Source organism: Lutra lutra, chromosome 4 (assembly GCF_902655055.1).
Source record: "Lutra lutra chromosome 4, mLutLut1.2, whole genome shotgun sequence".
Taxonomy (NCBI): Eukaryota; Metazoa; Chordata; class Mammalia; order Carnivora; family Mustelidae; genus Lutra; species Lutra lutra.
The window spans coordinates 146591582-146618167 of NC_062281.1; the positions used below are offsets into that span (position 1 = coordinate 146591582).

Sequence of the window (26586 nt, forward strand, 5' to 3'; positions counted from 1 at the left end):
AATTTCATTTTAATGGAAGAACACAGATTTGAGAGAGACTTTCACACTGAGAAACTATGAAGGCCAGTTTATGAAATTGGAACTCTCAAGAAAGCAATCTAGAAATGTACTTTTTACATTTCCCGTGTCACGTGGGACCGATGAGCAGTACGTCTTTAATGACTTGAGGTTTTAGGGGTTTCTCTTTCATAAAACGCACTATTTTTTAATGAAAAATAAAGTCACGATCCAGAGGTTGTCACAACACCCTTCCATATGCTTCGTTTTTTAACTTCGACACTCACTGTTTAAAGCTGAATGAGACTGTCTTTATTCTTTTTTTTTTTTTAAGATTTTGTTTATTTATTTGACAGACAGAGATCACAAGTAGGCAGAGAGAGGAGGAAGCCAGGCTCCCCGCGGAGCAGAAAGGCCGACTCGGGGCTCGATCCCAGGACCTTGGGATCATGACCTGAGCTGAAGGCAGAGGCTTTAACCCACTGTGCCCGAGACCGTCTTTATATCCTTAAAGAAGTTGTGGGGACGGAGAGGTGGGGGACCGCTTAGCTCAGTGGCAGACTGCCACTCCGTAGGTGGGCTTCTATGTAGGACAGGGGACCCCAGCCCGAGAGCTCAGTACACTGCTGCTCCTTTTCTGCCCCAGTAGCCTCACACTCCTCTCCCTCCACTTCCTGCTAGGGGACCCAGGGTGGGAGCTCAGTCTTCAAAGCCCCCCTCCAAGGTGATGTGATGCTTTTCCTTGGGAGAGTCAGCTGATCCTCCTTTGTGCCCCCTCTGCAGTGGGGCCAGGTATCCACGGCGCCCTCACTGTAACTGGGGCGGGACTGCCGAGTCGTCTTTCTGCTCTACCAGACTACGAACTCCTTAAGTCACTGTCATCTGAGTGTTCCCAGCTGTCTGGAGTGTGCTTGTCACAAAATCAGGATCATGACTGCGTCCGTGAGAAGTGAAATCCGGGAGAAAAGAGAGAAACCAAGGAGAAGCAAAATGGATAAAGACAGTCTGTTTCCAACCGGTAATTTAGATTTTCAAAGTTTTGTCCAGTGTGGAAGTCTTCTCTCTTAGAAATAACATGGCTAAAAATTAAATGATTTATGCAGGCTCAAGTAGTTTCAGCTTAGCGAATGCCAATTTCTTATTCCCAGATGCCCTTGTCCAAAGGGTAAAAACCAAAAGGAACCCCTGGATGCCGGTGCCTGCCATCTTACTCGCGGAGTTTTCATATTACATGCTGGTCGCCTCACTTGGTTTGTGGCAACGTGCACATCTGAGAGGCAGAGCCATGTCATACAAACTCAGACAGTCATGGATTTAGAGAAATTTGCAAAACTGGGACATAAGCCACCTTTGCATATGCTGTTCTGTCCAACTAGAATATTCTTCCCTCTTCTCAGTTTTGCCAGGTTTCTGTTCGGGTGGATTTTCAGTTGCCACACCGATACTGGTTGTTTGTTGATGTACTTACTGGTTGTTTACAGCAGGCCATCCACAGTAACTGCTGAACGTTTATGTCCTATAAATCGTTAACTCTTCTGAATGCCCCTCTTGCTTATTCCAATTCTCTTAAAACTAAGCAGAAGCACCTGTGTCTCCAAGGACACACCCTAACAGAGTTGTGCCCCCACCTCCATGGTTTCACAGGACCCCGTGCTTACTTAACTTTCTCAGGGAACCTAGCTCCCCTATACTTATCAACTCTTACAAACGTGGATTTAGGGGCCTGTTTTCACAATTCTCCCCAGTTCCTTGAGGACTGGGGCAATGCGTTCACCTGTGGTTTTTAAGTTTGAATCCTCAGAACCCAGTACTTGCACAGTATCTGGCCTTTGAAAGGTGCTCAATACAGACATGTTGAAATAATGATGAATTATCCCTTACGGCCACATGGTAATGGGGTCATGAATAAGGCTCCCCATTTCAGGACTTCATGGCCTTGTAAGTACTCAGTGTAAGTACACCGGGCAGACATGAATTGGATTCATGGTTCCTCCTCCAAACACAGCCCCTGTTTCTAAGGATACTGAAATAGGAATCTAGACGTCCAAAATCATTGTTTTACAGCTGGGCACTGGGAGCCACCAAATCATTAGAGACTGTCATAATTGTACTGCTTCACAATTAGAGACCTGTTTTCAGGAGATGGGGGGACGTAACTCTACTCCTCAGTTGGCAACATCAGATGGGAGCTTGCCTCCCTTTATCTCACATTTTCAATTTGTTTTAATTTACTTTCATATAGAAGACCGATAAAAAAAAATCTCTGAATGTTAACAGTGGTTGGATTCTAAATAATTTATAGATTCTTTTACAGCAGTGGTTCCCAACTTGCCAGGAGCTGTAGTTCCTAGCAAAGGAACCAAGATCACAAGGGCAGCTCTGCATTTCCATAGGGACATCAAAGGATGCTAAAGGTACATAACTACACTTCTATAATAGGGTCCTGATCCTCCCCCCAGCCCCAGAATAGGGCCACTGTAACTTGAAAACATCTTAATTTTATGTATTTGTCATATTTAAAAATTTTTTAAATTTTTTATTAACATATAATGTATTATTAGCCCCAGGGGGTGTATCTATCATGTTTTAACAGCATGCATTTATTCCTTTCATAATGAGAAAAAAGTAAAATGAACTTAAGTTTAATATTCTTTCCTCAAGAAAAACAAACTCAAAGGTATGATTTAAGCTGAAAGTACCAGGAGAAAATTCGAAATGTATGTGATCATCAGAGTTTTCCAGTGAAACATTCAGATCCGTCAACAAGCCTTTACCGAGCACGTACTGGCAACCAGGCACTGGCGGTTCTGAGAGGCGTAAGTTTAGGCAGCATTTCTGAAAGTACAGACTCTCTGTCCACCTGTAGCAAAGCTGTCCCGGGGAACCCGCTGTAGAGCCCCTCATCAGAATCTCTGAGAACGGAGCCGGAGAAATTAGCCATTTTAAAAATGCTCCTTAGACATTTAATATACACATTCTAGGGTGAGAACCACTGCTTTCGTTAACGGCAATGACTGTTTTCAATGAAGAATGCCAGCAAGTATAGCACTAGGATTACTCTCAGAACAAGATTTTAGCTTAGAAAACACAGTCCCTGCATAATAAAGCAGGGTACCCCTGGGGGTCAATCTGTGATTTGTTAAGGAAGAAGGTACTGTGTCAAAGTGACCGGATCAGTGTGTGCATAGGACCTCTCTTAGAACTTCTACCTGGAACCAAGCCTGGTGAGAAATCAGGAAACCCTGGTGCGTTCCTGGAGGAGATTCTCCAGGAGTTAGAAAAGGTAATGCATACCTCCCCCTCTTCTTTAGAGAGCACACTCGAGTTTCTGGAAAAGGTCTCACTGAGCCTTGCCCATACATAGAATAGGCACTCTGCACCTAGAATACTCACTCTGTGTCTTCTGGGTGGTGTTCAGCAGTGGGAGAACCACGGTGGTAGCTTGGAGACATGTGTTCAAGCTGAGTTGCTATGGCGCTTATATTGGTATCTGCTACAACCTGGGGGAAAACCAGAACAGGAAAATCCACTGTAAGTCAGGGGAGAATTAGAGAAACCATACTATACTCAATGGTTGGGTCTCATACTCATCTGATTCAACCTATCTGCAGTATTTGGAAACAAATGATTTTTCTCTCAAACTTTTTTTTTTAAAAGATTTTATTTATCTGACGTAGAGTAAGCAAGCACATAAGCGCATAAGCAGATGCCCTGCTGAGCTGGGAGCCCGATGCGGGGCTCAATCCCAGCACCGGGGGATCATGATCTGAGCCAAAGGCAGACGTTCAACTGATTGAGCCACCCAGGCGCCCCTCAAGCTGTTTTCTTCATTTGGTTTCCACGACACCAAGCTTTACTAGTTTCCTCTCTACCTGCTTCCTTTTCTTCTTATCTCCTAAACCTCTAGGGGAGTGCCACAAGGCTCCATCCTTGAGTTTCTTATCTCTCTCATCTAACCCTCCCCTCAGTTAGCTCATCTTATCTCATCTCCCCCTACTGGATCGTCTAAATACCATCTATGTAATGATAATTCCGGAGCCCGAATCTCGAGCACCACCTCTTAACTCCCCGCTCTCTCTAGCCAATCACCAGTTAGTGGGATGTCCAACAGGTGTGTCAGAGCTTACACGTGCAGCACTGAGCCCACCCCTGTGACCTCTGTCTGTTCTTGTGGACTTCCTCATCTCAGGTAACTACAACTTCATTCTTTGTTTCAGCCAAATGACCTGGTGTCCTTGACTACTCCTCTAACAACCTGCATTCAGTCCTCATAAAAATTCTATTGGTCTCCTCCCCACCCCACCTTCCTTCCTTTTCAAGGATTTTATTTACTTGTCAGAGAGAGAGAGAGACAGCGCACACAAAAGCAGGGAGAGGGGCAGAGAATGAAGGAGAAGCAGACTCCCCACTAAGAAGGAAGCCAGACATGGGGTTCAATCCCAAGACCTTGGGATCATGACTTGAGCCAAAGGCAGACACTTGACCAACTGAGCCACGTGGGTGTCCCTCTATTGGTCTGTCTACAAAATCCTCTCTTGCCTGGAGTTCTACAAAAGACCCCTTGCTGTTCTTGCTTCAGCCCCTCTCCGGCTCACTACAGAGCAGCTAGAATGGTCCTGTTCAAACACAGCAGGTTATTACACTCCTCTGCTTAAAAACTGTCCAAAGGGAACCCAGCTCCCCAGGGTCACAAACTTAAGTCACATACACGTTCAAATAATATTTGGCGAATGAAAGAAAGAAGGAATGACTGATTCTCTATTACCTGTTTTTTTTTTAGATGCTTCCAAACAATATGACAAGTAAACTTGCACTTTCTATTTTTCATCTGCAAATAACATTCCCAAAAGCATGCAAAAGAAATACAGTATGCCTCTCACAGCTCATAGTAGGACACAGAATGAGGTTCTTGAGTTCCGTTTCTGCCATTAAAATGGTGCTGTGCCTGAATTTCAGCTTCTCAGCTGTTGAACGGGAATCATAAAAGCCTGCCTTGTGCGCTTAGCCTGGAGATGTCTTCCATCTCTATGAGTTCAGAGCTTCTCTCTCCAGAGCTCCTGGGCTACTCCGGCTTCTGATCTGTGGTTCTTCTAGATTATAATAATCTGTGCACAAGTAGGTATGGAGTGGGGGACTTGACACCAATGCAAAGGAACTGGATTTGACTGCAGTTTCAGAATGAGCCAATAGAGGGCGCGGCTGCCCAAACTGCTGGGTTTAGCGGCATCTGTCATTAGAGTTTTTACTACGAGGAAAGCAACAGGCCCACCCTGGTGGATCAGAACACATTTTGGTGAAGTATCCTATTCTGGGGGAAAACACAGCTGTGTGCAAGTTATGGAATCTTCTGGAAATACCATCATATATAGAATGGCTGAATGAACTGGGCAAATATTTAGGATGAGACAAGGAGGAAAAGATGGATTCGTCATGACCACCAGAGCCCCTCCACTTTCCACCAGCCCTTTTGGTACTCTTCCCACAGCAAGTGTATACACAGCAAGTGTATCAGAGAAGTTGTCTCTGCCTATGACATCTGTAATCTCAACCTACACCATCTTCATGAACCACTCCACCCTGGCAGCCCTCCCCATCACCAGAACTAAACTTCTATGACCCATTTTCTGGCCTTTCTCCTGCTGCTGGGGCCCACTTTCCCACCTCTTGGTTATTCCACTCACCCCTATGGCTCAGTCCTGTGTCCAATTCCCACATGCACACTTAGGGTCTAGGTGACAATGTATATACTACCATAGCTTTAAATGCCACAAGGTGCTGAAAATTCCCAGCCTAGTCTGCTGTATCCAATTGCCAAGTTACCATCTGCATTAGCTAATTCAAACTCTTGATCCAACAACCATTTTGCAATTCACTTTCCTTCTAGTTTTCCCTCTTAGTAGATGGTAGCTCTGACCACCTGACTAAAATGTGCTAGGTGTAAGACTGGAAATACTTCATTGCTGACGGGTGACCACTGTTGAACTAGAAAGGATGCCGGGAGGCTAACCACACAGAATGCTTACTCTCTACCCACCAGCTACATCCCTCTCTCACCTGCCATATGTAATCCACCACCAAGTCCTCTGGAGTCTACCTCTAACGTACTTCTCAAATCTGCTTCCTTTTTGCCCCTATGGTGACCATTCTAATTAATTCATCATTATCAGCTGCCTTGAACCAGCATCGCATTCATTCTCTTCTAATCTCTCTTCTATACAACAGCCAGTTATCTTTTTCAATATAAAATGGATAAGGACACTCCCCTGCTTATAACCTTTCAGCGGTCTCTCTTTGTACTTGGAATAAAATTCAGACTCCCTAATTATACACACAAAGATCCTCCCTTAGCCTGCTCCTCTAATCCTGTCAATCTCTTTCCATTCCAACCACACTCCAGCTCTCTCTACGCACAATCTTAATACCCCCCCCCCCAAAAACCCACCAGTGGGCCTGGTATCAGCTTACAAGTCACTTTCCTTATGTTAGCCTTCTTTACTACTGGTGCTTAAATTAATTTCTCCTGTTTTCCTCTCCATGGCACTCGCAAAAAATTTCTAACAAATTATGATGATACGTATTTCCGTGACTGCTAATGGGTCTCCCCTACCTCCCCACCACAGGATCCATGAGGACAAGGACTGCTTCTCAGTGTTAACGTGCCTGGCACCTAACATTGCTTAATGAGTATTTGTGGAGTGAATGAATCCAAAACCTTCTTAAGGAATAGGGATTATAGGACTCAATTTTCTGAATTTCCACGGAACAGAGTGAGACATAGAGGCTACAAGGAGATTGGTTTTGGGTCCTTTTAGGAGAGAAAAAACTCTAGTCAGGCCCTTCCAGAACAGAATGGCATAGCTCGTTGGGGCATGAGCATCCCATCCCATTTGAAGCTAGCACTCAAAGAGAGGCTCAAAATCTATTAATTTGGGATACAGTAAAGGATGTTCCTGTACTTGGTGGGAATTTGGACTTACGTTCTCAGCTGACCATGAAAACAGACCATCCATTATGGGGCTGAGGAAGAAAGTCAGTAAAATATTGTTTTCTTTAAGGTACCTCAGGATTTGATGGCAACTTCCTCCTTTCTTTGGTTTGTTCAGTCTCTAACAGCGCCATGACTACTGAGATCAGCTGAGCACTTACTTTACACTAAGCGCTCTCCTGAGTCCCTATAGAGGTAGGTGCCACTATTATTCCTGCATTTTAGACAGATGAAGCTGGAGCAGAGAGCTTAAGGAACTTTCCAAGGTCAGTTAAGGAGGGAGGGCTGGTTTCATTTCCACCTCATTTCACTCCAGAATCTTGTGCTCTACATCATATGTAGTGTGAGGGTATAGACCTGGTCTTGGACCCTCACACCAGGCAAACTGACTCACTCTGCATATAATTAAGTACAGTCTAGATATGGTGTCAGGGAGGGAGAGAGCCAGAGAGATAGTTGAACAGGCAGTTACAAACAGAGCAGATCATCATGGGGTGTGGTTGATGACAGGCCAGGAAACTCCCTGGCTCTTACAAGGTACTATAAGAAGAGGGCTCAGGGTGTGGAAGATAGGCCATGGATGTTCCTGAAGGATTTTTTTTTTTTTAAACTCTTGGAAAAAGAATACACTTTCAAGAGTCCATGAAATCAGCCATATAAATTGTGAAACCAAAGTCACAGTTCTACTTGGGCAAAAATCAATTTTTATAAAAATCTAGCTAGAAAATATAAAACACTTCTAACAGTACCATCTTACAGAAAAACTCATATCCCTCTAAAATCTAAAGGCCTCTTGCTTACCCTCAACCCTGAAATAAAAAGGGCTTCCCATCCACGGATGATATTAAATCCCAGGGGCTTACCTAGGATCCTTGGAGCTGTTCAAGCTCCTCTTTTGTAGGAGTGGAAGCCAAGAAGCTAGATGGGAAATGTGAAGGATTTTCACTGATGGCTTAGTCTTTTGTAGGAAGCCAAGGAGAACATAAACCCATCACCCCCAGAATGACTCTATAGCCCCAAGGTATTGCATTAACCATCTTGCTCTCGGAGTTGATTGGTCTTCCCAGGGACTGATTCAGTGGAAGATAATAATCTGATCTCAGAAGGGTATATATGTTCAGCTGGGTACAAGTCCAAAGAGATGTGGCCTATGAGTCTTAGTTCAGCCCTCCTTCTGAAGTATTCTTCCCCCATCAAAACCAGGGACTGAACAACATGGAGGTAAGGCTGGGTAAAGATCTATTTATGGGTTTTGAAGATGGGGGAAGGCAAACAGACTAATAGGTCTCCTCATTTTTCTTTTTAAGATTTTATTTATTTGACAGAGAGATCACAAGTAGGCAGAGAGGCAGGCAGAGAGAAGACGGGGAAGCAGGCTCCCCGCCGAGCAGAGAGCCTGATGAGGGGCTCGATCCCAGGACCCTGAGATCATGACCTGAGCTGAAGGCAGAGGCTTACCCCACTGAGCCACCCAGGTGCCCCTCATTTTTTTTTTTTTTAAAGTAAATCTAGAACTCCCAGGTACAAACTTCTGTGGTAGTTTCTGAGGATAGAGACAGGAGTAGAGGAAAGCAGATGTGTTCCATCCTTCATCAGAAAGGCTGGCAGTTGATGTAGTGTGGGGGGCAGACAGGAACACACGCTATTCAAAATGGAGAGAGGAGAGGGGAAGGACAGGGTTTCTGGGTAAAGCAAAGAGGGCTTTGAGGTCCTCAGACAATGGGTATTAAGGTCGGTGCAACTTGAATATGGGGTTCGGGAGCTATGGTGTCCGGAGTTCTTGGTCCCAGCTAGGGCCAGCTCCATTTCCACCATACTCAGATCAGCAACCTTTCTTCTCATCCCTGGGGACTGGAGATACGGTGGATGTCTTCCCCGCTTCCCACTCACCCTTCAGAACCATTCGCCTGGTTCAAAACCTGTGGGTCCTTTAAGTTTATGTCGTCCTTTATTGCTGTGCATAGTGCTGCTATGTATACCTTGAATGGTTCTTTAAGACCAATCACTAGATGTGGCACTGCCTGGTGATGGGGATGCACAAAGGAAACGTAACAGACCGTCTGAAGCTGCCACGTGGCTGTAGCAGTTTGAACTCTCACTGGGCTTTAATGAAAGTACTTTTTGTTTCCTCACCTTCTCCCCAACCTTGTTAGGATCAAATATTTAGTAAGTGCCTACGTGAAGAGAGCGACGCCACTGGTCTGAAGGAAGATGAGGAGGAAATCCCCATACCTGAGGAGAGGGAGACATGTGACATGAAAGAGGAAGACGCCACTCTACATGAGGGGAGAGAGACTGGTGAAATGAAAAAGGAGGACCTCACTCCACTTGAGGAGGAGGAGACTCATGAAATGAAAGACAAGAAAGAGAAAGTCACTGTATCCGACAGGAAGACTTGTGAAATGAAGGATGGGGAAGAAACCCTATCCTCTGAATCTAATGAAAAAGCGGAAGCCTATGAATCAGTGGAAGAGGAAGAACCAATAAGGATTTTCCCCCCTCCAACCGCCATTACACCTCACTCCATGTTTCCCCCTCCAACCGTCCTTACACCTCACAGCGTGTTTCCCCCTCCAACTGCCCTTGCCCCTCACAGCGTGTTTCCCCCTCCGAACGGACAAACTGTATTTTCCCCTCCAGGAGGGTGTTTTTTCTGATATGCTTTCTCATGCCTCAGCTTCTTGTGGCATTTACTAATTCAGGTTAAAAGCAAAACTAAATTCAATCAGAACTCTATGTTCTATATTAAAATGATGTATACTTGATACTTTCTGAGTCATAAAGCACACTTTTTTTTGCATGGACCCTAAGATGAGTATCTTTCCTTAAAAATAGGTTTTGGGGAGGGTGGTGGCTCAGTCGGTGGCTCAGTCGGTTAAGCGCCTGCCTTTGGCTCAGGTCATGATCCCAGGATCCTGGGATGGAGCCCAGGCTTAGCAGGGAGTCTTCGTCTCCCTGTACCTCGGCCTAACTCCCCTTGTGCTTGTGCTTCTCTCTCTCTCTCTGAAATAAATAAAATCTTTAAAAAAAAAATAGGTTTGGGGGATTGTTTTGGAGAGTTGAGAAGTCAAATATTTTCTAGATAAGTAGGATTATCACAATGCACAAAAGCTTGAGCTCCTTGCTTCCAACTTTCCTGAGCTGCTGATCCCGTAGAAGAGTAAGATTAGCCAGAGTAAGATTAGCCCTTATATTTGTTAGGACTCAAATCCTGCAGTACAAAATACAAACTCAGCACTCACGCCCATCCTGGATCCTAGATCCATAGTGTGGATATGCTGAAAACTGACAGGAAGGCTGTCAAGTTAAGGTGCTCTGAAAAAGCTGGCATCCTAAGATGGGGCATGGAACAGAGGAACAATCGAGAAAAGTTTGCCTTGTCCCAGGACTGACATTTGGTGTAATTTAATGAAGTAGAAAGCACACCTGCTTCAAGTTTTTATTTAGAATCTGAAGACACTGATTCCAGGGACATCAGAGTATATGAACTTCATTGTATCTTTTAAAAATATAATGGTTAGAAGTATCAACTTTTTTAAAAAGTGAGGTCTTTTTTTTTTTAAAGATTTTATTTATTTATTGGACAGACAGGCAGGAGGGGGGGGGGGGGGAGCAGGCCCCCTGCTGAGCAGAGCGCCCAATGCAGGGTCAGTCCCAGGACCCTGACTGAGATCATGACCTGAGCTGAAGGCGGAGGCTTAAAACCCACTGAGCCATCCAGGTGCCCGTGAAGTGCCAACTTTTTAAAGTTTGGAGTAAAATAAGGGGCGAAGTGACTGCTCGTGACATCACTATCTAGTGGCATACATCTCACATGCCACCTGGAAAACTACTCCTTCCAGGGTTTTAGAAATGTTTGCATCTACTGACCTCAAGCCCGCATTATTATAATGAAAGTAACACAATGCACTTATTTAATGCTCACTACTGGCAATCCACTGTTTTATGAAACATGACACCTCATTTAATCCTCACAGCCACCTCGGAAGAAAGGAGCTATGATCCGTATTTGTAGAGAACAGAAGAGTTAAGTGAGAGGACTCAAAACACACAACTTTCTGACATTAAAGACTCCTTGTTCTACAGAACCTCCACTGGTCTTCATTTCAACTTTCAAACCTTCAGCTCTTTGTCTTTTTCCTGGAGCTCACCACTCCCTTCCTGGCATCCCTTGGCTTTCTATCCATCATGACCTCCAGAGGTCAGCTGGTTACATATTAGAAACACCTGGGAAGCTTTAGACTCTCCCTCTCTCGAAGTCCATGCTATATCCCAGATCAGTGAAATCCCTGGGGTAGACCCAGGAACCAGTACTGGGACGAGTGGCTTTATCGCACAGTCAAGGTGAAGAACAGCTCACAAGCCACTCCTTTACTGAGACTCACATGTGCCTTTACATGCTTCCCTGCGCCCTCCATCAACACACCTTCTCCGTTCCCAAGCCCATCCATCTTTCTCCTCCAGCAGAATTTTTCTGGACCGAACTGGTAACCATGCTGATTAGTTCTCTGTAAGTTTGTATCTTTTAACTCTATCAGGACAGCTCAGCAACCCACTCAACGTGACCAACACTTTTTAGGCCAGGCCCTGTGCTAGGGGCACAGACACTACTTTGGATCAGTTTGTGGTGTCAGGGGAAAATGACCCCCCAGGCACTCCCTATTCCCCAACCTTCTGGTTGGAGAGTTTCCAAACAAAGGATTTCACAGGAGGGATTTTCACAGAGGGGAGAGGTGGGGTGACATGGATATTCCAGGCATAGAGAATAACATGCTTTACTCTCTCTGGATAATGAGCCACTCCAGTGGGTCTCAGGTTGGCCTCGGAACTAGCAGCAGCATCACTGCAATGATCCTCACTGAATGCTTTTTTCCTTTTAAAGATTTTAATCTCTGCACCCACCATGGGGCTTGCCCAAGATCAAGAGTCTCATGTTCTACCAACTGAGCCAGCCAGGCATCGCTTCACTGTAAAATTTTTAATATTCTTTTTCAGAGGTGTCTTCTATCTCCTTTGCTCCCAACTACCCCTTTGCTCTCTATTGACTTGCCACCAACTCTGAAAGAAAATCAATTTCTTTAAAGATTGCCAGTGATTTATCTACAAGTTGTAGTGACTTTTCCAGCTTTATTTACTTCTGCTTCACTGGTAAGTGTGCTATTTTTAAAATTCTTTTCTCCTTAAGTGTCTAGAACCTGTATTCTTGATTCCTGGTTCTTTTCTATTTATTTTTCCAGGATATTTCTTTTTGTGTGCACATGATAAAAAATTAAATAGTATAGCACATGATAAAAAATTCAACACTTTCACTCTCTAGAGGCACACTAAACACTTCTCTTTTCAATTCTAGAGGTATAAGCTAAGTAGTATGCATATAATCCTATTTTAAAATTTATCACCTTGTTGATGTCTATCAACTCCCTATTTCAACAGATGAAATATTCCAGTGGATGAAAATTTAGCTTGCCAACCTCTTCCATTTCACATTAAAGTTCTACTTGTTTCTTGTGCTTCTTTAGATATACTTAAACCTCTGTAGTTCTAACAATTTCCAACAATCTCTTTTATTTCAACTTTAAAGATTTACTTCTCATATTTTCCTCTCCAATAATATATCCCAAATAACCATGATGCTGGTATTTCATGCATTATGATGTTTGGTTGTGTTGGTTTTATTATTATGAATTATAATGTTTATATAAATGTTATTTATACTGAGTCAACTACTGTAGTATGATTACATTTCCTTTTCTTGGTACAAGTTTATTTTCTTCAAGGTAACAATGATCTCATTTTAATTGTTATAGACTTATCACCAATGAGCCCCAAATTTTCCCAGTAATCTCAAACTTCTAATTAACTGGATAATTGATTAACTAATAAATGAGATAATTAATCTGTTCCTCTTCTTTCCTTTTGATGGAGAGGCATTTCTCTTAGAGTGTCTTCTCCCCCTGCTCCAATTTGGGCAAGTTATTCTCTAAGCTCGGTATGTAGCTGTCCTGGGACTTCCACGTTTCTTAGCATTGAATCCATTGGCTTCCCTCTTTCTTACCTGCTCTTTTACTGGAATACCCTCCTAAAGTAATTTTCTCAGAAATACGCTGCTGAAAAAGAGGTGCCATTTGAATCTCCTGTTCTTTCGTAAGTAGCTTATACTTTTCTCTTTGGAAGTTTTAGAATGTATATAGGTATTTATCCTGCTAACTGGCTCATGGGCCTTTAGATAAGGTTTATTTTATTTCTTATTTTTCTGTTTCTCTTTTTGCAACTCCCTTCTGTTAGATATTGGATCCCTTGAATTAATTCCATGTCTTTTTGTCTTCCATTTTTCAACTGACAGTTCAAAAAGAAGTCACTGTTCTCTCTATATTATCTTAATAAATATGACACATCTCTCTCTCTCTCCAAACTAGTAGTTGAACCCTCTTATATCATTTTTTTAAAAAAGATTTATTTATTTGACAGACAGAGATCACAAGTAGGCAGAGAGGCAGGCAGAGAGAGAGGAGGAAGCAGGCTCCCTGCTGAGCAGAGAGCCCGAAGCAGGACTCAATCCTAGGACCCTGAGATTATGACCTGAGCCGAAGGCAGAGGCTTTAACCCACTGAGCCACCCAGGTACCCAGTTTTTTTTTTTTTTTTTTTTTTTTTTGTGTGTGTGTGTGTGGTCTGAAGTATGTCCCCAAAGGGCCTCCCAAAATACTTTGTAGACAGATGCTTAATGAATCTCCCTGACTTCAGACTCTCTTCTCCTGCCTTCCCTATTTGGTGTTGACTCCAAGCCTTTGTCCTATCTTTGTCACCACTGTTTTCATTCATTTATTCAATCAGTATCTAATGATATATAATGTGCCAGGTAGTGGGGATGCTGACATTGAAATGTCTCAGTTGGCTTTATTTACTGTTCCCAGCAGTGAAGTCTCCCTGAGTATTGGCAGTACATTTCCTCTGCCTACTGGACATTTCCAACTACAATGTTCTCTCCCAACATCCTCTTACCATACCCTTAGTTTAGTTAGTGCTACCTCAATCCACCCATTCTGCTATACTCTTGAATGTTTGCAAAATTTCTTAATGGGCCCAAAACAAGCCTCACAAGTTCCTTTAGTGATAAAAATCTCTGATGTGCTCTTTTTATCTTCTGTGTTCTCAAAGATGTACCAAAAAAAAAAAATTCTAGCAGAGAGTCTGGGTTACCTGATTTTGCCCAAAAAAGGTTTCATGGTCATTCTACAGATAAAAAAGCTTAACCAGACAAAACTATCAGACTAGAAAAGCAAATATAATTAGGAACATTTAAAATGACACCATGTAGCCACATCCATCTTCACTGACCAATTTATCATTGAGAATAAGAAACCATCCGACTTTAAGGGCAGTAATATCTACCTCTTATTAACACCCAGAGACAGCAATTTATACTGTGGGGAGAAGCTTCTGGAAGTGTTGGTCGTCTCGTCCACTCTTTCCCCTGCACCATCCTGCTGTATGCTGATTCAGACCTTAATCTTCCCTGTGCAACCAGCAGTTGCTGACTGCTTTGCATGATATACCGTCGTAAGTCTTTTCCACATCAACAGACACAATTACCTAACCTTCTCTACCGCTCAGCCAATGGGCTGGCTCACCTGACAATAAAAATAATTACCCAGTGGCAAGTCAGCTGTAATAACTGTACTGCTGGTACTATATACACATTGTTTTTTTTTTTTTTTAAAGATTTTATTTATTTATTTGACAGAGAGAGAGATCACAAGCAGGCAGAGAGGCAGGCAGAGAGAGAGGAGGAAGCAGGCTCCCTGCTGAGCAGAGAGCCCGATGCGGGGCTCGATCCCAGGACCCTGAGATCATGACCTGAGCCGAAGGCAGCGGCTTAACCCACTGAGCTACCCAGGCGCCCCCACATTGTTTTTTTTTAAGATTTTATTTACTTATTTGACACAGAGAGATCACAAGAAGGCAGAGAGGCAGGCAGAGAGAGAGAAGCGGGGGAAGCAGGTTCCCTGCTGAGCAGAGAGCCCGATGCGGGACTCCATCCCAGGACCCTGAGATCATGACCTGAGCTGAAGGCAGAGGCTTACCCCACTGAGCCACTCAGGTGCCCTGCACATTGTTTTAATTGAGGCAAATACACTATGTAACTGAAAGGCGTTTGACGCAGGACATAAGAGTTTTCTGTCTAAAGCCTTTGGCGGCATGTATGCTCCACACCCATAACTATGTAGATTATAATCCCAATGGATTCCATTAAGCTTTTAATAACACAGGTTAGAAAATAACACTACCCACTAATGTGATTAAGGCAAGAGAGCATTTTTAAACCAAATGTCATTTCCTTAAAATACAGAAATAGGAAAAATAAGGAACTCTTTCTAAGGTATGTGAACAGTAGCAATCTGACTGAGTGAAGTGTTAATTCCGCATGGGAGAGCTTGAGTGCATTGTCATTTAAGGCGCTTTTGCAGTTAATGCTAGTTTTGCATTGTGGCTTCTCATTTCTTTGTGAAGAAGGTGGTGCCGTACAAATTATATTGGTGTATGAAAATACTGGTAATATCTGATTTTGCTAAGGGAGACTTTTTTTTTTGTCTGGACATTAAGTTACTGGTTCAAGTAACTTCCTTTTAAAATTCCGTGTAACAAAAAAAAAAAAAAAAAAAAAAATTCCGTGTAACTGGGGCACCTGGGTGGCTCAGTGGGTTAAGCCACTGCCTCCGGCTCAGGTCATGATCTCAGGGTCCTAGGATCGAGCCCCGCATCGGACTCTCTGCTCAGCAGGGAGCCTGCTTCCTCCTCTCTCTCTGCCTGCTTGTGATCTCTCTCTGTCAAATAAATAAATAAAATCTTAAAAAAAAAAAAAAATTCCGTGTAACTAATGGTCCGCAGTCAGAGACTGAGGAGTTGCACTTTTAGGCCTCTAGGGGTCAGCATAACTCGAAGGAAGAGCAAGCCCGCAAACAAGAAAAAGCAAGGCTATGGCACAGGGTCTGTCTGACCACAAGAACGGACATGGGGTGGAGGGAGGAATGTGAGGCTGCAGCATAAGGTCCACTGAAAGTGAGGACTAGGAGCAGAGGGGAAGCCCACTCTACAGCCAGTCCACACAGTGTTGTTTTGTGCTCCGCAGAAACCCAGGGACCCAAATCACTGAATACTATGTGGCCTATCGCATAAACTCCCTTGAAACTACTGACGGTATTTTTACAATCCCCTTCATACATGCTGTACTTTACCTTTTTTTTTTTTAATGTATTTATTTATTTTGGAAGAGGGAGAGGCAGTGGGAGGGGGAGAGAGAATCCCAAGTAGACTCCCTGCTAAGTGCGGAATCCAACATATGGGGTTCTACCCATGACCCTGAGATTGTCACCTGAGCTGAAATCAGGAGTGGGAGCTTACCCGACTGAGCCACCCAGGTGCCCCACTGTTTACTTTCATAATGTCTGTTTTGGCCTTTCGTATTTAGACCATTGAGATGTGAGAGTTAAGCACCACAAGCTGGTTTTCCCTAATGCAATGGCTTTTCAGTTTGAAGTTATTATTATATTCAAAATTTTATTTTTAAGTAATCTCCACATCCAACCCAAGGTGGGGCTCGAACTTGCAACCCTGAGATCAAGAGCTTCATGTTCTACTGACTGAGCCAGCCAGACGCCCCCCGGAAATTATTTGAAGGCTAGAAGGATCTGAGGGGCTGGCAAGCCCTCTCTAAGGTACTAAACAGTGGGCTTTATTCTTTTCATAGGTAAACCATTCAATACTACGTGTAGAAGTGCGGCGATCATAATCATACATTTTGGAAGAAACTCATTAGCAAAACTCACTGCAGTATCATACCTCTCACTGCCCCATATCAATCTCACAGACATGTGGAGGGCTGAACTATAAGGAGGGATGATGAACAGTACACCTCCTTTCTACTTTCTGTTATATTTCTCCGTGCATCTGGACAATAAACTTGGGGACCACAGCTGATAAATAATTGTCTGCCTCATTTGATGACAACCACACAGTGAGAATTTAACAGTGTTGGCCATCATTTATGCTACGGGGAAAAAGAGCATTGTACTTTTCCCTTCCTATAAAGGGGGTGGAAGAAACTGTGTTTGAGCAGTTCGGTAACAGTTCTTGGGCATAAGAAAAGAAATCATTTCCTATTCCTCACAAACTTTGATTTACAAAAGAATGCTGGAAGCTAAAAGCCTTGTTGATTCATCATGTGAAGCAAAGAGTAATTTTTCTCCCCTTGTTATGCTTTCATATAATCATGCTCACTGCCTGTATGGGTGGCATTAAAGAATTTCTGAATAAAAATAATAATTTCTTGCTTTCAACCTTCATAATTCACATCAGCAAGCACCCCGCTGGGCGGTGATGCCTACTGCCAGTGACGCTCAATCTTTTTTGCACGCCACTTATCTGCCTCGCACAGCTGCACGTCCCATTGATGGCAGTACCTGTAGGATAATACGCCCGTAGGCGTTCTTTAGCAGATTAACCACGTCCGCGTGAGACAGCCCATCCAAAGGTTGCCCATTAATGCTGACAATCCGATCTCCAACCTGGAAGTACAAAAGTGGTAGAAAATCACTATCATTAAGAAAAATTAAATTTGAGGAGAAGGCTTACAATTCTTTGTAAGTCATATTTCCCATTTGTGGCTATTGTGAAGAGCCTGTGTTTCTCCTGGGTATGCATGTTCCAGAAGCATGAGGAATTTTTATGGCTTTCCCCAAACACAGACCAATCAGAGAAACAAGAAGGGGGTCAGATGTGATTAGGGGAAGGCACGGCAGGCCACTTTTGTATTTTGGCAATGGCGGTGACGCATACATCCATTCACCAGTAATAGCGGGGCACACAAATTAACTGTTCAATAAAGCTCTAATGAGGAAGCCAAATATTTTCTCCTTTATTTTTCTACCTAAGTTAAGAATAAGGGGCACTGGAGAAAAAAAAAAATCATTAAGAACGTTAATTCTTCTGGCTGAAGGGCAATTCTCAGGTCAAATCTCCCTCAGGTGAAGATTAATTTTGGGTGGAAAGAAGTGAAAAAAGTGGTTTGGGAGGCTTTGCAAATGAGCTGCAATTTCTTCCTTCATCGGGAAGCTTTGATACAAACAATAATATTTTTATATGCCCAGGGACCTAATGAATTTTAGGTGTCAACTTTCTCCAATGCATTTTGCCCTCAGCGTGGGTCTCTGTTGGAATTCCAACTTTAAAATAAAGCGCCCATGGCTGCAACTTTGTCTCCCACCACATGCTGTGAGCACTCCACCATTTTCCTTCTGTTTACCTTAAGCTTCTGGGTACGTGCAGCCACACCACTGGCCTGAATCATGGCAATAAATATGGGGATATCTCCTAAGGGACTTCCTTTTCCTCCAGCAATACTGATTCCAAGGGCATCGCTGAGCTCCTAAAAAAGGAAAACATGGCACTCATATATTTAATAAAAAAACCACAACCTGACTGCTCCCAGAGAGCTGTTGAACAAAATCCTTCCATGATGCAGGAGGCCAAGGCAACACCAGAGCAGCGCCTTTGGAGTCAGAAAGAAACCTGTGTTTTCAGCTCAAGCGCTGAATTAGCTGGGGGTGGGGAGGGTCTTAAGGTGGTTCTTTAACCTCATAGAGTTTGCATCTTTATGTTGGTCTGAGGATTAAATGAGATGATAGAGTGCAGTCTTAGCCTACAGAAGAGGCTCAATAAAAGGCAACAGTAGGAGTAAAAACAACAACAAAAAAATACAAAACAACCCTATGTTACTGCTCAGTTTAGTGGCCAATTTCGATGCAGACTTGGCAAGTATGTTCTCATATGGTGTTTATGATTAAACTGCCACACATATCATGCTCTTCTGGGTGTGAACAAACACACTTGGCTCTCAGGAGCTCCACGGCTGCCTTACAACAAAGGCTCTGAGAGGACGCCCACTGGAGTGGTAAGGGAGTCCACAGAGAGAAGGGACACGTGGCAGAAAGCGTTCGCGAAGGTTAGGAAGTGAGGCAGCTTGGTTCACTCGGACCCTGGCGAAGTGATCCTGGCTCTCGCCTAGGTTTTCCTCACATTCGTACCACAGGGTTAGTGTTTTAAAAACCACAGAAAGGGGCGCCTGGGTGGCTCAGTGGATTAAGCCGCTGCCTTTGGCTCAGGTCATGGTCTCAGGGTCCTGGGATCGAGCCCCGCATCGGGCTCTCTGCTTAGCAGGGAGCCTGCTTCTTCCTCTCTCTCTGCCTGCCTCTCTGCCTGCTTGTGATCTCTCTCTGTCAAATAAATAAATAAAATCTTAAAAAAAAAAAAAAACACAGAAAGAATGACAGAGGCGTTCCGGCTCCAGCCTGGTGGCATTCACTCAACTATATAGCATCTCTCTCTTGCTGATTAAAATGGACAACTCGGTCAAGGGCAGAAAACAACTACCTGAGGCTTCGGAAAAGTAAAGAGACACACATACTGTGGGCGGGAGCCGAAACCTGGAGAGAAAGCAGGAGAGGGTGGATCTCCCCCTTGTCTTCCAGGCTGCTCTGTCCTGAGGGTGAGATCCCCCGTCAAGGAGCTAGAAAGGTGGTGACAGTGTAAGGCTCTGCTGTGGACGCCTCCCTCGCCCCATCTCACAGGTCAGAGGAACCAGGCGAGGGAGCCCCAGGTGGCTGGAGAAGGAAGGAAGAAAGCTGGAGTAGACAGCCTGAGAAGAAGGGGAGCCACAGAAGTCTCTGGCTTCATTCTAAGCCACTCATGTGAGGGACAGACCCACACAGACCTGAGCTGGGAGGTGAACCATGGCTCCCGGAAAGATGAGACCGAACTCGCAGTGTGAACCCAAATGGGCTGCCTGCCTGCTAAACCAGAAACATCAACACTCTTGGGAATCTACACAGCGTAACGTTCCTGGGGTCCAGGATAAAATCCTAAACTACTCAGTAGGCAAAAAAAATGTGACCAGTTTTTTTCAGTTCTTTAAAATATGCAGGATGGGGTGCTTGGGTGGCTCAGATGGTTTAGCGTCTGCCTTTGGCTCCGGTCATGATCAGGGTCCTGGGATCAAGCCTGCGAGGGGCTCCTTGCTCTGCGGGGAGCCTGCTTCTCCCTCTGCCTCTGCTCATGCCCTCTCTCTCTCTCTCTCAAATAAGTAAATAAAGAAATAATGAAATTGCAGGATGGTTGAAAGTAAAAATTATAGCATTGTTTGGTGGGGTTCTCAGTTTATGTAAATGTAAACATATGAAGACTATGGCATAAATATTAGTGGTGTGGGTGGGGTAAAGGGGCTTATATAGTAGCAAGACTCCTGGCATTTTAATTGATTATTTAAAAATATACACAGCTTAGTGTGCTTCAAAGATTTTACCTCATAAAGTTTGAAGATGGGAAAAGAACAAATGACAACAAAAACCATATATGAAAAAGCTTTAAAAACTCATGCCACAGGGGCACCTGGGTGGCTCAGCGGGTTAAAGCCTCTGCCTTCAGCTCAGGTCATGATCCCAGGGTCCTGGGATCGAGCCCTGCATCGGGCTCTCTGCTCCACAGGGAGCCTGCTTCCTCCTCTCTCTCTCTCTCTGCCTGCCTCTCTGCCTACTTGTGATCTCTGTCTGTCCAATAAATAAAATCTTTAAAACAAACAAACAAACCTCATGCCACAGGACTACTGGGTGGCTCAGCTGGTTAAGCAACTGCCTTTGGCTCAGGTCATATTTTTTGAAGGTATCAATAGTAAAGCAATGCATGCAAAATGGCAAGATGTGTTTCATCACAAAAGTTTCTGCTTGGAACATGTTTGGAAGAATATGGTTACTGGGAACAGGCCTTTTTATAAAAACCTGTTTTAAAAAAAAGTGGCTGAAATGACTAAAGAAACAAAATTATATCTATATCTATCTATCTATCTATCTATCTATCTATCTATCTATCTATATTTTTAAAAAAGGATTTACCCATTTATAAGCCTGAGTGGGAGAAGGAGAGGGAAAGGGAGAAAGAGACTGAAGCCGACTTTGCTGCTGAGGTTGGAGCCTGACATGGGGCTTGACCCCACTGCTGTGAGATTATGATCTGAGCTGAAACCAAGAGTCAGAAGCTCAACCAACTGCACCACCCAGACACCCCTATAAAATGATATTTTATAAACCCTGGAATGAGGAGAAATTTATGGAATAATTTGACTTTGTTCAAATCCATCATAATGCTTTCATAATTTATCCATAATTATGTACACGTTGGCAGATTTAACTTTCCCATCATAGGAACATATGTGTTACTCCTTGGTGGAAAGATACTAGGAACAAATGAAGGAGATTTACTTCAAACTGTAGTTAGTAATAACAGATGCCACTTCTTGGACATCTGTGACACACTAGGTACTATGCTAAGTACACTACTTGCATTATCTCACTTAATCCACACAGTAAGATTGACCTTGTGAGGTAAGTGTTGTCATCCCCAGGCCACAGATGAGAAAACTTGCATAATTTGCTGAAGGTCACAGAGCTGATAAATGGTAGAGAGCCTTCAAACACAGCGATGATTGATTCCAGAGAACTAAGCTGTGCTGGGTTATCTCTTCACTGCAGTTGAACTATGATTATAACAAGGTCATCATTTCTTTGTAAGTACTTCTTGAATCCCAAATTTAATGGTTGAAAGTGATCAAAATAAAAGTACTTTCCAATATTCTGGATATCGCACAGGAGTCTGAAAATCAGGATCGACAACTTTTTGAATTTAAATACAACTTACCCAATCTTCTCAAGAAGGTGATTTAGCAATATGTGTAAAAGTCTTTAATAAGTGTGGCTTTTGACTCAACAACTGCATTTCTAGGAATGAGTCTTCAGGAAATTACCCATGATATAGACAGAAAAAGAAAAACAAAGATGTTGCTATAAAAGAGCAAAAGTTGAGGGGTGCCTGGGTGGCTCAGTGGGTTAAAGCCTCCGCCTTCGGCTCAGGTGATGATCCCAGGGTCCTGGGATCGAGCCCCAAATCGGGCTCTCTGCTCAGCAGGAAGCCTGCTTCCTCCTCTCTCTCTCTGCCTGCCTCTCTGCCTACTTGTGATCTCTGTCAAATAAACAAATAAAATCTTAAAAAAAAAAAATAAAAGAGCAAAAGTTGAGAAATGTGCTAATTGTTTAGTAGGAGGAAGTTGATTTAAGTATAGCACATTTATACGATGGAATACTATGCAATGGATAAAAATCAGGATGTGTGCTGTAAAAAAAATACTAGCATGGCTAAAAGTTCATCCTTTAAAGTGAAGGAGACAGGGGCACCTGGGTGGCTCAGTTGTTTAAGTGTCTGACTCTTGATTTCAGCTTAGGCTGTGATCTCAGGGTCCTGGGATTGGGTCCCACATCAGGCTCCATGCTTGGCGTGGAGTCTGCTTGAGATACTCTCCTTCCCACCCCACCCCCAACTTCTGCTCACACATACTCTCTCTCTAATAAATAAATAAGGTCTTTAGGGATGCCTGGGTGGCTCAGTTGGTTAAGCCGCTGCCTTTGGCTCAGGTCATGAGCCCAGTGTCCTAGGATCAAGTCCCACATCGGGCTCCTTGCTCAGCGGGAGCCTGATTCTCCGTCTGCCTGTGCTCACTCTGACAAAAAAAACAAAAAAACAAAAAACCACAAAACTTTAAAAATAAATAAATAAATAAGGTCTTTAAAAAAAAAAAGTGAAAAAGACAAGCTACCAAAGTATGTTTAATATGATACCTTTTTTTTTCTTTGGTTTCATAAAACTTAAACACATGCACAAAACACAGTGGATGGGACATACCAAAAAATTCACAATGGTTCTCTCCGTGGCTTTACTGTATTTTCCTAAGTCTGTTTATGTTAACACAGACCATTTATTGCCTTCAGTAACTTAAAAGAGCACACTATCAATCGAACAAATTGTACTGAGGAGAAAATACACTTTTTAAGGGAAATAGAACACAAATCAGAAAAATAGCAAAATTAATGACCTACCCTGACGATCTCAACAGTCCTTGGTCCCATATCTGTGCCTATAAATAATGAAGCAACACAATTAACTTTTTAAAATAAAGAGATAACACAGCTAGGATTTAATATTCTCCTATAAAAATATTACTATTAAGAAAATAGTATCATTTTCTAGGTCTCTCAAGAGAGAACACAAATAGGTATTACATACTTTCTCAAAATCCAAACTGGCAACTATTGGTTAGGGGCTATTTTAAGAGGCCCTCTGTCTGAGGTAGATGTGGTCATAACCACGTGGTCCGACAGAAGCTGAGGGAGGTACCAGCAGCTGCCCAGGATATGAGCCTAAATGGTTTGGGGGATGGGCTATTTTTGTGTCACTGTACATTTTCCTGCCTTAATAGAAAACAAGCCTCTCCTCAAGGAAAGGCTTGAAAAGACCCCTTGCCTTGCCCCAACTGCAAAGGTATATACGTTTTTGACTTTCCTCAAGTGACCTGTCATTTGAAATTTTTCTCTTTGGGAAATAGTTTTCCTTTATGAAGTAGCTTTGATTTCCGCTTTCCTGTTTTTCACGTGATTTGTGTACAGTTAAAGGCACATTCCCAAAATGAGTCTCTATGGCTTTCCTTCCTTTAGAACAGGCTTTTCATCAAGCTTGGGGCTTAGGTGCACATATTTGAAGATTTCAATGTATCTGAATTGAGGGTGAAGAATTGTTTTTAAAAATATTATTTTAAAAAATTGGGGTCACAGGATGGTTTTGCTGGAGGTGTGTCCAAGTCATACCTGAACTTTTGGGGGAAGGATCTGGAGCTCTTTTTGTGCCGACCAGGTTTTGCAGGCTGGTGATGACAGGAGCCAGGGAGGGATGGAAGCTGCTGTGGGTGCTGTGTTGGCTTCCCTGGAAAGAAAGCCCGTAGTCAGCTGTGCTCAGACACTGACTTGGTCTTAAAAATTCAGACTTAATATTTTAATTACTTAAGTAGCCATAACCACGTGACAGAAAATTCTGTAGAGGCTAAAAGAGAAAACAGAAGTGACCCCTACTCACATTCTTACCTCTCTAACCCAATCCCATTTGACATTTTTTCCATTGCCTTCCCTCTTATATGAGCTTTTATATATGGTTTCAATCATCAAGATAGAAAACATGGAATAATTTAAGCTTTTCTTGCTCCCCACGAAATAAAAAAACATTTTCCTAGATTTTTAGTGTTTATATATAAAATCAGTTAATGGCACTACATGTCACTTGGGGCTATAGTCAACAGTTATTACCTTATTACCCAAACTACATGATCTATTTTGCTAAAACAACTATCATAAAATCTTGACTAAAAGAAACTTTCTCCTCAGTTATAGGAGAAAGCAGCAAATATCAAGGGAATATATTGTTTTAGGAATGGGTTAAATTTTTTTTCTCAGAGATTTTCCTGGAGTCAGTGGTAATTGAACCCAATCTGTTACACTTCCATTATTGTCCTTTTATTCATTTAAATATATATTTGAGGTCTACATTTTATAGTCGTGTATGGCTAGAAGCTACTCAATAAGAATCATATACACAGTGGAGGACCTTTCCAATGCAGAAAATAATGTAAACCTCCTCACCCAAAAAGTAACCAATAATGAATAAAGAATGTTTTCTACCAAATTATCAAGGTTATGCCTAATTGCCTCAAAATTTTAAGCTAAACCTAAGATCACAATTATAATCTGATAAATTATAATTTGGTCCATTTTCTTAGTTCTAGATGCAAGTTAATATTTTGACTCCTTAAATATGAAAATATTCAAACATACAGAAAAGGTGACATACAGTAGACATTCATATGCACGCCACCTAGATCCCACCATCAATATTTTGCTGGATTTTCTTTATCACATAACCACTCATCTATTCACCAATTTTTAAAAATTCATCTCAAGTAAGTTACAGACATCATACGCTTCACAATGGGTTTATATATTTAAAGGAGTGTTTTCTATATTTTCCTGAAAGGATAGGATTTAAATCAATAGTGCTATAATAAATATTCAGAATTGAGGGAGTACAGCACATTATAATGTTTGCTTAAAAAAATCTTAGAACAATGTGTTTACCACAGCCTTTATAAATATGAACTGTGCCTGGAGGGGTTCCCTCAGTTATCCGAGGAAAAGATTTCTCAAGTGATTTTCTGTACACACCTTTCTCTGCAGAATACAGGCACTCTTTTCCGGTTGGTGGGAAAAGACTTTTTTAAAAAAGAGGCCCGGTGGCCCCAAGAACAGAAGATTCCCCTTAATGAACCCACTTTCTCTAGGCCAAGTCTAACAAATGATAATTCTCCTTGGCCCTCAGAAGAAGACGTTTACCTCCCCATCTTATAATTGCCTAGAAAGAAATCTGTGCCCCTACAGTGTCTGAAGGTAGAAATGTTTGGGAATGGGATCCTCTTTTTCTGTGGTCAGGTCATAGGCTGGTCTTCAGTTCTGGATAATGGAAGACATTTCCTTTTCACAGCCGGCTATGAGCCTTCTTTCTTTCTTTCTTTTTTTTTTTTTAAAGATTTTATTTATTTATTTGACAGACAGAGATCACAGGTAGGCAGAGAGGCAGGCAGAGAGAGGAAGGGAAGCAGACTCCCTGCTGAGCAGGGAGCCCAGGACCCTGGGATCATGACCTGAGCCGAAGGCAGAGGCTTTAACCGTCTGAGCCACCCAGGCGCCCCTGAGCCTTCTTTCAATGAGCCAAATATCACTGCAGACTCTCATATCACCTCAGCCAAAATTTTAAAGATAGAGTAAGGATATAACATATTTACTATTTTTCTTAAAACTGAATTAAACTTCTACCCCCAATGGTAAAAATTCTGTGCAAGAAGGTTAGATCAAAGTGATACTTTGTCTTAGGTTTCCAAAATAGGACAGCTCATGTTCATAGATCAGCTAAATAGTGATGATGGTTTTATTGACATTTAATAATAGAGCTTCTAAATTTGTTAGCTCTATATTTAACCTGAGTGTGAACTTTATTAATCACTAAGACATTCTTACACATGTTCCTCAAGGACAGAAATCTAGTTCTATCTACTACCTCATCCTTTAGTTCAAACTTTTCTTAAAATGTTGGAATTCTTTGTATCCCTTTGTGATTTTGCATATGCTATTCCATCTGTCTGGGATCCCTTCTCCCTCTTTTCAACCTATCAAACTCCTTGTGGAGTGAGATCCAATGGAGCCTCCTCTGTGGTACCCTCCCATATTCTCCAAGGAAGAAAAGTTTTATCCCCAGTATTGTTCAGTCTGAATTCTAACCTGTGTACAATAAGGCTTTAATGAAATCCCTCAACAAGCAAACCTTCCACTAAGAAAGAAGCCGAGACAACTATTTTTGCATCTTAAGTTTCCACTGTTAATACAAGTCTGCTCAGACTCATCATCAACCATTTGTTCCTGGAGTCCCACCACAGCTCTGAGTCTTAGTGCCCATGATATTTGCTGCTCATTGCACTGGCCAGAAATGAAAGAGAAAACATATTCTAAGCTTAACATGATGCTTACTGGGTTTCAATGTTTTGCAGATTCTCTAAGATAAGACAGCTAGTCTGCGATCCTAGTTGAACAATGGTATTTTTCTTTACCCATTTTCTAACACCAGTGAAGC

General features: G+C 42.6%; 2 protein-coding genes across 6 annotated transcripts in view; one reads left to right on the forward strand and one right to left on the reverse strand.

Moving 5' to 3' along the window:
- PATJ (PATJ crumbs cell polarity complex component) overlaps nucleotides 1–26586 on the reverse strand; it is a 373314-nt gene that overhangs the window by 11702 nt on the left and 335026 nt on the right. For all 5 annotated transcript variants that reach the window (XM_047724601.1, XM_047724598.1, XM_047724600.1 and 2 more), the window contains 5 exons: nucleotides 23724–23838; nucleotides 22959–22996; nucleotides 18284–18406; nucleotides 17442–17546; nucleotides 3391–3497 (listed from right to left, as the gene is read on the reverse strand). In XM_047724601.1, coding sequence (XP_047580557.1) covers nucleotides 3391–3497; nucleotides 17442–17546; nucleotides 18284–18406; nucleotides 22959–22996; nucleotides 23724–23838 — 488 coding nt within the window. The remainder of the gene's footprint in view (nucleotides 1–3390; nucleotides 3498–17441; nucleotides 17547–18283; nucleotides 18407–22958; nucleotides 22997–23723; nucleotides 23839–26586) is intronic.
- LOC125097131 (fibrous sheath CABYR-binding protein-like) lies at nucleotides 8083–9727 on the forward strand. The gene is made up of 2 exons (XM_047724605.1): nucleotides 8083–8203; nucleotides 9136–9727. Exons 1-2 carry the CDS (start codon nucleotides 8198–8200, stop codon nucleotides 9637–9639), a joined length of 510 nt encoding a protein of 169 aa, XP_047580561.1. The 5' UTR covers nucleotides 8083–8197; the 3' UTR covers nucleotides 9640–9727.